The sequence below is a fragment of the Neodiprion virginianus genome, chromosome 4 (assembly GCF_021901495.1).
Source record: "Neodiprion virginianus isolate iyNeoVirg1 chromosome 4, iyNeoVirg1.1, whole genome shotgun sequence".
NCBI classification, from domain to species: Eukaryota; Metazoa; Arthropoda; class Insecta; order Hymenoptera; family Diprionidae; genus Neodiprion; species Neodiprion virginianus.
The window spans coordinates 5,329,472-5,340,867 of NC_060880.1; the positions used below are offsets into that span (position 1 = coordinate 5,329,472).

An 11,396-nucleotide genomic window follows, 5' to 3' on the forward strand; every position below is an offset into this window, starting at 1 on the left:
TCACAGTCAAACTATGAATCGAACCGTACCGAAGCTCAGTGTTGAAAACTTGGGACAAATATAGTACACCACAAAATTTCTACGGAATTAGTCCTACTGATGAGATTGAATTTAGATTCAGGTTCATCAAGAGAGAACTGTGTACGTATTCCGTGACGGTATGATCGAAGATGATTGATTTAACGAAGAAAAAGTCTCTTCCAATTTGGAGGGTAACACCTTGCTTACTTCGATAAACATTGATCGAGACTCTCTGCTAGTGGGACGATGGTTTACTTAGGCGATAGTTATCATCCGACCGAAAGACAAACCCATTCCTCGTACCATCCAACCCATGACGATGCCCTAAGATAACAATCCTGTCTCTTTCTGCCCATACAGGCGTAGCTGCGTCGGTCGAGGTGCACTTCGAGAACAAGGATGGAGGATTCTTCCTGAAGCACACACCAAGACAGTCGTACCCGGCGCAGCCGGATTCGATCCCGGTGCCCCCAATCCTAGCACCGGGTCCCGCGCCGCCGGGTTCGATCCTGTCCATCGACACCTTCACGGTCTTCCAGACCAGCGAGCCGGCCTCGGTCCGCGCGACCTACGGACCTTTCAGCACTAAGCAGACCGTTCCGGCGAGGTACATAGTCCCTGATCCTCTGGACGCGCTTCCGGGACCAGAGATGAGGCGGAACTTGACATCCACGACAGCCCTCCTCGATGCTCAGGAACTCAGCGCCAGGCATCTCGACATGTCGGCTCACCTAGTGCGGCCGAGTGTCCCTCGGGACTCGCCGGTGCTCAGAGTGCTTTTCCACGCCGGAAGCGAGGCCGGCGGTCGTCGGCAGGTCCTGCTGGCTCGGCACCAGCGGGTCTGCGTCGTTCTCCACGCCTCCCTCGCCGGCCGGACGCCACTTACCGCGGCCTGCAGTCCCGACGGCGAGGACGGCGTCTGCCTCGCCCAAATCACCATCCCCGCCGCGTGGTGGGCGCCGCTTCCACCTCCCGACGCCTCCGGTAGGGTCAAGGTCGCCAAGACCCTACCACGGCTAGTTCAGGTCGCATATTCCGTACTCGAGCCCAGGACCGAGAGCGACGGTGGCTGTCAGCCCAGGGTTCAGATACAACCTGTCACTCCGTTGGGACAGGTTCCTCTCGCTCCGAACAGGGCTGCCTACAAGGAGCTCAGGGCTGATGATGCCTTGACGCTTTTGGTGCCCCACGCGCCTCTATATCCGAGGTCCAGGCTCCATGTTCCGGCGTTTCTACACCCCAGACAAGGCGCGTTTGTCGCTGCAGTCATCATACGGTGAGTACGGATAATCAAAATACCACGTTTTGGGGGGGTACGTTTCTATTGTTCCCAGTTTTAGTCAGGGGCTTAACCCTTGCTTCGCGCACTTTTGTAGAATCGCGTACTTGACACACTGGGATCATTTGTACCCCAGCGACAAAAATCGTTACAACAAATGAACCGTTAAATATTTTCATTTGAAAACTTTTTGGGGCTATGTAGGTTACATAACAAAATACCTCGTTTTTGGGGGTATGTTTCTATTGTTCCCGGTTTTAGTCAGAGGCTTAACCCTTGCTTCGCGCAGTCTTGTAGAATCGCGTACTTGACACACTGGGATCATTTGTACCCCAGCGACAAAAATCGTTATAACAAATGAACCGTTAAATATTTTCATTTGAAAAATTATCGGACCTATGTAGGTTATATAAAAAAATATCGAAATGACACATTGCGGCTTCGCAGACCCGATCTTTTTAGATTTAGGTACTTTAAATTAACGAAAATGAGGCACGTGGTCGTTTGTTGCGTACCCCAGGGTGTCAAACAAAGCTTAATACTCTGTTCACATTACATAGAATCGTTGTTGCATGAATGTTGGGAAATTCCGTGAAGTCGTCACGCGGAATGTATGGAAGTGCTTCGTGAAACGTTGGAATAAGGATTCATTCAGCTGCTATGTAACCCATTTATTTTATACTCCCGTTGTTAGCGACGCAGTGGGATCGAGGGTTGGTACCAAATAAGGAGCTCGAGTTTATTCGAGTCGTTGAATGCCGCTTTGACCGTTCCTACACGACCTCTCCAAATATAGTGTAATGTAATGATCGTATTATAATCGGATGGAGAAAAAGAGCCTGTCGAATTCTTATCGCGTAATTTAGCCAATTATCGTTATCGGATTCAATGTGAATATTTACGTACCTGCTGTGTCTCTTTTGAAATACCCTACACTGTATGCATACGACAATGCTACAACTCGGTGTGTTGAAATCGTCGTATTTGACAGGGCAAGACGTAGCGTAATTCTATCACTTGGTGCAATTTCGATTCTCTTTATTTTATATCTTCTTTTTTCGAAACCTTCATTTCTAATTTTTCTCCCCTTGCTCGGCTCTGCATCCGTCAATCCTACTTTCAGCACCGTAACTCGAAGTGTTCGATTATTCCATCGCTCTTGCCCTCCTGTAAGCCTATTCCTCATGCTCGATCCAACGCTAGCTGGAAAAAAAATGCGTCATTACGAAGCAATAATCTCCGCGGACATGAGAGGGATTAAGGATAGCCCCGAAAGCCGGTGCGTCGTGACGTTCAGTCGGGCAGATTAACCTGAAACGATGATTTATATCGTAAGCCACGTCACGACCGAAGCCGTGCATCACATCGATGCGATATTCCGCACGCTCTATCAGATTTCCGCTGCGTTTCGCCCGATTCTTTCCCCCCCCCCGCTAACGTTCCTCCTCTTCGTTACTGGTGTAGGTATAATTCATTTTCCTCGGCGGTAATACCTATCCGAATCCTCTAAATCAAATCGAGTTAATCGTATCGGGTCATAGAGTGGCGGGAACCAATCAAAAACCCTCCCTCCCTTACGTGAGCTCGAATGTATATAGAAAAAAAACGAATAAAAATACTCCGCATTCTACTACGGCTATACAACCTCCGCCGACCAAATCCCGTCCATTCGATTTCGGAACTGATTGTGAACCGCGGCGATACATCATGCCGAAAAAAATGGAGCCGGCAGATACAAGAGACGATTCCGACTACGAGCAGACAACGGCGAAACCCGCGTACCCAACGTTTTTAATCGGTACAATTATACAAGAAGATGAATTATGGATTCTGAATAATGGGTTATCTCGTGGATTAAATCGTGGTCTTATCTCGCAGGTGGCCCGAAATTATTATGGTTTAGAATCAGAAAACCATGGTACATTGGCATGTAGAGTAGATGCACCGTTTTGGACCATCCACTAGATCCATTAGAACTATATTTTTCGTTTGTGGTAAAAAATGAAAATAATTAAAGACTGAGCGGTAAGCGGAACTAAAAATTTCTCTGAATATGGACACAAATTGTACAAACTGTGTTGAAACAGCTTTAATTATTCTTCAAATTGTTTTCGAAGCAGTTTATTATCACAGCAATATTATGTGCAGAATAGGCTTTTGTAACGAATTCAATGAGTGGATAGATTCATGGTACCAGAAAAAAGTAAAAAAATGATACAAAGGTGGGCAAAAATGGTGCCTCTACCCTACAACCGTTGGTATCCGAGGTAGAAAGCCTGATTCGAAAATTAACTATAAACCTCGATGAAAACAGTTTCCTAATAAACCCCTCAGCGAAGTTCTGCACAGTCCGCTTATACATACACGTATAACCTGGAAGGCAATGACTAGGACGAGGTTGCAGGATAACGTGCGTTACTCGAGCTGAGTTAACGAGCTCGCCGACGGGGGTTGATCGCCAAACTCGGTACGACGTCGGTTTACCGCGATGAAATCTTAGCATCCGCGGATCCAAATTATACACACATATTTCGGTGAATCCGCGCGTGGATATTCGACTTTTAAAATATTGTCAAGCCGGCACCATGCCCTTATATACGTACCTATACAAACATGTTTACCCTGCTCTGCTCGAGTTTCAACTTTTCATTATTTTTTTACGTCACGGGGCTTTCGGCTTCCCCCTATCGTTACCATCATTTTGCGAGGTAGTCGGCTCCACGGTTTCGGTACGTCGAAAACGCGGACGATGATAAAACGGTAACGTTGAAGCAAAGTTACCGGTATTCTCACCCCGTCGAATTAAAGGTGAATTCTCGATTAGCGATACGTTTCACGAATCGCGTTTAGAATCTCCCGACGAGTGTGACGACAGGAGACCGAGAGATCGAGATCAAGATCTCGTCTGGGATCAAGACCGAGTCTCCGGCAACAGAGCTGATCAACCGTGGGGCGCAATTACCGCCCCGTGTCATTTGCATGCAAATTGTTAATCGATATCCACGCGATGCATGCAGACTAGGCGACAGTCCCTGCGTATTATACGTATATGTATATCTTTGAGTGTCTCCGCAGCGTGGTATCTCCATCTACTTCGTAGTACGAACTGGGAACCCTGTTCGCGGTGTGGAGAGATCAAGCCGTGCCACCCAACCACCCACCCCTTCATCCCCCAATCCGTAAATCCTCTCGAGTTCCGAACACCAAGCAGGATACGTACCTACATTCTACCTCATGAGCTCTACGAACTCGCGTGTCTCTGCGGTAGTCTATACGTGTATATGTATGCACGGGGAACCGAGTAAAAGCTACCCTATCGATCCATCCCTGATTTGTGACCCCCTACTGTATATATTTATATATATATATATATATATATATATATGTGCGATGCGTTGCGAATATTGCGAGGGTGGGTCAAAGCGACGCCGATGTCGCATCTGTTCTCGATTACAATAAGGTACGCGATAACAGACCTCGCCGAAGGCGAAGCTGCCGCTGTGTTCAGTAATAATTTACCCTGCACCAACCGTAAAACTTGCGAGTTTTTAAGGTCGACGTCGTCCTGACGTTGCCTCCCCCCTCGGATCGTCGCACAATTTTAATTTCCTCGGCGCTTCGCTCCCAGCTGCTACGACGCAAGATTCCGTGGGAAACCTGGCGCTGTCGTAAAGCACAACGGCGATTATATAACGGCCTGCGGAGGAAGGAGGAACTGCCTACCACCCTGAACCTCGTTCCTTGCTTTCTTTCTTTCTTCCTTCCTTCCTTCCTTCCTTCCTTCCTTCCTTTCTTTCTTTCTCCTTACTGAGGTAAGAATACGGCCGGGATGGAGAACGCTCGGGTGCGGAGGGACGTAAATCCCCGGTAACGAGAAGGGTCACCATCGATGCCGGTGACGACGCGACGCAGAAGTCGGCTACGGGAACTTTCCGCTTTGCGCCGGTATCTCGAAAAGCGCCGGTGCTGGTGTTATAATACGTTTAAAGAAGGTGGAGGGGATTCAAGGGGATGAAAAACAGACGGCGTTCTTATGTTCTTTCGTTTTCTCTTTCTCCGTCTCTTTCTCTTTCCTCTTTTTTTTTTTTTTTCTCTTCTTCTTTCTTTTTCGACAATTTATGAACACTCCGAGGGGATGAAAACCGGCGCCTGTAACAGAGTACATGGCCAATTATCGTCGTGCCCTAAGTCTGATGTAGGGTGAACGCCAAGCTTTATTGAAATCGTAAAGTTTGTATATCAGGAGATGCATTGTTTCGAAACAAAAGGAAGATTTTCAAATCATCGCTTCTCTTTGTAATATACAATTGATTGTTGTATTATACCGATATGAATAACAGTTTCGTTGTAAATATTGCCAGAAACTCATTTCAAATACTTCCTCTCGATTTGAAATTTCGATAGCATTTTTTTTTTTTTTTTTGATTTTTCTTGTTGTTCCTTTTAATTAAATGATTACAAGAAACACGTTTTCTCCGACTCTTAAACGCATTCTAATTCGAATCCTCGCAGAAGTCCTGCGACGAATGAAACGAGAAGCAGCATAATTTCCTGCTTAGCCCGAGGCATGCGAGGAACGACTTTGCGATGCGGGTAACTTTGTCGAAAGTTGTTTCGACGTGTGGCGGCCACCCCTTTACTCCGCATCCCACGGTGTGTGCCACAATCCCCTAAACGTAACTTGCAACCCTCGATTCGTATCCCGGCTCTCGGCTGTGCGGGTCTCTTATGTTTTCCACCGAATTACCCAGCATTCTGCTGAGGTTAGACTTAACGGCATTATAATCCGAACCATCGTATCGTCGACTAATCTCGGATTTCCCACAGCTTGATCTATCGTTATTATCTGTTCTCTTGATCGCCGAACGATTACGAGATCAAGATATTATCTTTCACACGTGCTCCGAAATTGAGGAAGAGGATTCTCTTCTTTCTGCGTTTATTTGGCGTTCGTAGATGTATCGTATTTTCCGATTCAACGTTATATCGGTATGTCTAATCTTGCTTCAAGTATAACAAAGTCGAAACTATCATCAACAATTTGCTTTTCAACTTAGAAAGCAACAAAATGACAACGTACGTATTCAAGTAAGTACACACTTACGGACAATAAATATTGAAATGAAAATCCTTGCCGCCAAATACGTCGTAACTTCTTCGTAAAAATGAATAATCAACACGGACAATAACGAAGTAGAGACGGATTGAAACGTTCAGAATCAGTTGTACTTGACGGGACTTTTTAGAAAACTAAGAATAAACGACGATGCACATCGATCGGTATGTACAAGATGAATAGACGCGCCGTTTGGAGCGAGCAAATATTGAAGTTCGCTGCCGTGTAGGTTCGGACCTCTTGAAAAGTCTGTTTGATTGAAGGACTTATATTTTGCAATTTCCGCAAGTCTTCCGCCCAGTTTGCTCGATGAATAATTTCGCCCATCAAACGCCGTAGTATTCAGGTTTGATCTTCGTTACGACAAGAGAGTATTTACCGGAAGTGATTGGATATATGAATGTCAATGCTTTGTTCACCAAGTCGAAGTTAATTCGGTACTCGATATTCTCTTTCGTGCGGCATATGCGATCCAAAACAATCCGTTCTTAACGATAAACGGATTCTCAAATTATCGGCAATCCATTTCGTGCCACAATTTCGAAGAATATCGTTTTATTTTCTAAAATCCAGCCAACGAAATTCACCTCTATATTTACGAATGTGTTGTTTCTTAGATACGTCCGTATGCTCGCATTATATCGGTTCGACTAATGGGCTATAACACAGCAAATTAATTACCTTGTTATAGAGGCGATTTACATATAGCTGCACAAAGACGCTCTGTAGGTAAATTTAGTCAAGGCACGATGCATAGATGAAGCTATAATGACAAAATTTGATTTATTCCTTAAAGTATTTTTCTAAAATATCTCCTTCAAGTACAAATAGCACCAAATTTTCCATAATTCCAATAGTCCCTAATTCTTTACTTTTCTTGTTGTTTTCTTATTTTTTGTGAAGAAATTACGCACTTGGCATTAACGATTTTGATTTCAAAATTTTTTTGTAGGCAAGGATATAATTGTTGCTTGTACTTATTGGAATATACATTGTCATTTTGGCGGCTTCTGAGTCGTGGGGTAATTTTTAATTTTTTTATTTTTTTTTGAGTAGTTTCCAATTTAATGTACTTGGCGCCTGGTTTTTGCGCCAGAGGTTTTGTTTTCTTTCCCTTGAGAATTCGTTCGAAGACGGTATAGATTATCGAACCAAGTCTTACCGATTACATAAGCATATACTTGGGTGGGAAAAAATGTATCGATTCGTGAATATCGTTAAAATATTTAATCGCCAACCTTACAGCTTGCATCGTATAACAAAAAAATGTCCAATCCGTACGATAATAATAAACGATCGAACCGAAATCGCCGGAATAACAATTGTTAATTATTATTAGTCGTGAGCATTTCGAACACAGAATAACACGGTAACAGTGAATCTAGATTTCGTTTAATTTTCACCGGCAACGCGGGCTCAGTTTAATTTTTCGGAATGAAAAATGGCGGCTTCAAGAGTAATCGTGAGGCCGCATTGCTGCGGCCTCGAGCAACCCTCGTCAGGGTTACGTCGGAAACTGTAATTGCTCCTGTAAACTAAACCGTTAGAGGTACGTCACTTTGCAGTTAACTGTATTACCGGGGCCTGCCTCTCGCACAGTCCGAGGACAGGAGAAGTTGACAACGATACCAGCTGAATCTCAACTGAGTTATGTATTCCCCGAAGTACGTGACTGAGGATCGGCGGGTACAGCGAAATTGCGAAATTGCGAAATTCGCACAGCAATCTCGGTCCGGTTTCATTACACCGTTATACCTATACTCTTTCACACACACACGCACACACACACACACACACACATACCGTAACGATTCGCGTTTTGCGTCACGAATTGTCTCTCGTCCCGACGAATCTCCCTCGGTAGTATCAAAAATCGGATGCCCTTTTTTTTTTACCTGGGTAAATTCTATATCCGTTCATATTTCACCCGAAACGTACTGGGATGGATGGATGGATGGATGGATGGATGGATGGATGGATGTGTATAAAGGAGGCGCGGAACGCGCACGTGTTGTGATTTATTTTCAACCCAATGGCGCCTTATTGCCTCGGTCCTCGCTACACGAGAGTAATCAGAGTTGTCTTTTATCAGGCGTTGATTTCTATGCGGCGGATATTACAGAGAATTTACACGCCTGTCATGTTGCTCGAAGATCGGTCAGTTTCTTTTCATTTTTATTTAATTTTTTATTATTTTTTGCTCTTCTGACTCGAAAAGCACGGTTCAAGTCAACGTGCAAGTCTTTTTTAACTGTCAAAGAAACGACGAGGAAAGAATGAAAAGTTGATAAATAATTACAGCTGAGAATTGGAATTCGGGGAAGAAAGAACGAATGAGAAAAAAAAGTGAAAATTCGTTGGTGAATTTAATTCCCCCTTGGGCGAAGGTTTGAATCTCTGACGAGTCAATGTTTTCCCAGAATCCCCGTACTTGAATTACTTATGCCCTCCGAAATTGAAGTTGAAATACTTCGAGGCTCGTTCATCGCTGCTGCTTATACCTTTCGTTGAAACGCCGCCCACCTTTTAAACATCGTATATACTTATATAACACGAGCTTAAGGGAATTCGAATTGAACTCACGTCTCTCCGTCGAGTATCATTATCGGCTACCCCGTCGGCGTAAGTAAGCGTGATCGATAATCAAGTCTATGACTTATTAAGTCACGTCGCGGAATGTAACCACCAAATTGATACCAATGGCCTCCACGTGTCGTCCTACCTTACACAGAATCCCCGTCATTTATTCATTGTATTCCTCGCCGTTCTCTTCGGGTGGAAGTTTGCACAGTGCAAAAACGACTTTGGCAATACGAGAAACCATCTTACCTCATCTTTCGAGTCGAATGTCTGCAAGCTCTCGTTCCCTTGCAATTTGCGTCCGGCTTTGAAGCGCCAGGAGGCGTGAAATGCAGAGGTACCGAGATATCTAACGTTTTCGCAAAGGCGGAAAGTGAAGAGGGGTAGTTTTAAAAGGAGATGAAAGGTTCGAGACAAAGTAGGGAAGAAAAAGTGGAAAGTCGTTGGTTTTTTGGCATTGAAAACTGCGCTTTTCGGCAAGTCGTTCTCTTCTTTATTCTCCAGCACCTGCGGCTGCCTTCTGGTGAGCCAATTAATTTTCCAGAGCTTACCCTCTGGCCTCGAAGACCCTGGCCTCTGTCATTACACGTGTATAATACGGAAAATGAAGAGGAGAAGGAAAAACGAAGCAGGGAAAATAGGGAACGGTAAAGATGCAGAGCGGCACGGCAGAATCAAGACGTGTCTGAAATTTTCTAAGAGCGATATTGCTGCACCGGTTGCACGTAATGTATCGCTGTGTAAGTTCGCACTTACAACTCGAACTCATTCCGGGATCTAACGCTTATCTGTGAGACGTATTTCAAACTGCAGTTTAGCGTGACGTCAGCACATGATTTTTTTATTCCATTAACGAACGAGACTCCAAACTTCGGTAAATTTTAATCATTTTCATGATTGTCATTTGATGTTGCGTCTCATTGCGACAGCATGTTAAAATTGTCAAAAATTTTTCGCAGTTTAAAAGTTACAAGAAGCCCCTTTTCCGAACGGTTGAAAACGATTTGACTCCGCACGAAGTTGAGATTTTAGAAAAACTTGTGCCGCATGCAGTGGAAACTACCCACCCATTCTTCTTCTTTCTCTCGTCGTTGATACTCTACGATTCGTGGACGCAGCTTCGATCGGAACCGAGTCTTGCCAACTTAGCATAAGAAGGGGTTGAATTATTACCGGAAACTCAGAAACGCCTTAGTTTTTTAAAAAATTTTACTGACTTTCTTTTTCCCACACGTCTTATTTTCCTTAGCCTTCTCAACCAACGGTGAATTTGACTTTTTTCAATACGTTACGCTACAATTGGTCACATATACGGTTTTTTCTTCGTAGCGTATTTTGTAGAACCGTTCGCTAAATTCCATAAATTCGTTAGTTTGAGATTTATAGGATAAATCGTAATGTCGGACGGAAACTTGGTCTCGAATTCAAGTGACGACCGCGGCAAAAGGTTCGAGGACCGGTTTTGTCAGATACGCGAGTATTTGTCGAGTCGTCATCGTCCCTATTTGAGCTCGAAGGGCGGCTATCGCGGACCGAGCCATTATAATATTACGCGGTATTGAGCCCGGCTTTATAAGATCGCGGGGTAGTGTAATATACCCAGTCTGCGTCGTCGATTCAACCCCGATTTACGACGCACGCTCCTTTTTCATAGCCTCGAGAGAGTCTAGACGGGCTGAATTCGTCGCCGCTCCTAAAAGTACGCGTAACGTCTTAATCCCGCCCCTCACTTCCACTCGATCCGAACGAACGACGGAGGCTTGAAGTCGAGAGGCAAAGAAGGTTATAAAAATTATTTCCACTCAAAGGTAATTATAATTTAATTCCTTCGCGAAAAGTTATCCGGACCTCTATAATTGCCCCCCGTGCAGCGGTTATCGAGGATAATATTATTCGGTATAACTACATACTCGCTCTCAATGATCGTTTTTCAAACGATGAAACGGGGAATTTCATCTTTCCACTACAACCCTCTCGAGTCCCTCCTTTCCCCCTCCCCTCCCTCCCCACCCCTCCCCTCAGAGCGTAACTTTGTGGCTTTGAGTTTTTAATATCGTCCCGCAGGTCCGGAAACTTTCGCCCGGTAAAAGGTTCGAGATAAAGCATAGCCGATAGTACATCCGCTAGTATTACGAATACTCCTTCGGTTATCCTGCATCCAAGCTTCTTTGGTCGATTGTCAAATTTTTACTCTTCCATTTCTCCGCTTACAGAGCCAGGGTGAAATCCGGCGTACGAATATTGGGAGCCACGTCCAGCAGCCCTGATTGGACGGTCACTGTTGAAGTTAATGGAAAGTACACAGCCGCCACCTTCACCGCAATACGAAAGGAAAACGCACCCCGTCCGCAGAATATGTAAGTAAAACGAATAATTCAACGTGAAAAACAAACCTCGTTC

General features: G+C 44.7%; 1 protein-coding gene across 2 annotated transcripts in view; it reads left to right on the forward strand.

The window, feature by feature from the left end:
* Positions 1–11,396, forward strand: part of LOC124302350 (transmembrane protein 132C) — a 206,579-nt gene that overhangs the window by 130,886 nt on the left and 64,297 nt on the right. For both annotated transcript variants that reach the window (XM_046758461.1, XM_046758462.1), the window contains exons 2-3: positions 382–1,297; positions 11,210–11,353. In XM_046758461.1, the coding sequence (XP_046614417.1) occupies positions 382–1,297; positions 11,210–11,353 (1,060 nt within the window). The remainder of the gene's footprint in view (positions 1–381; positions 1,298–11,209; positions 11,354–11,396) is intronic.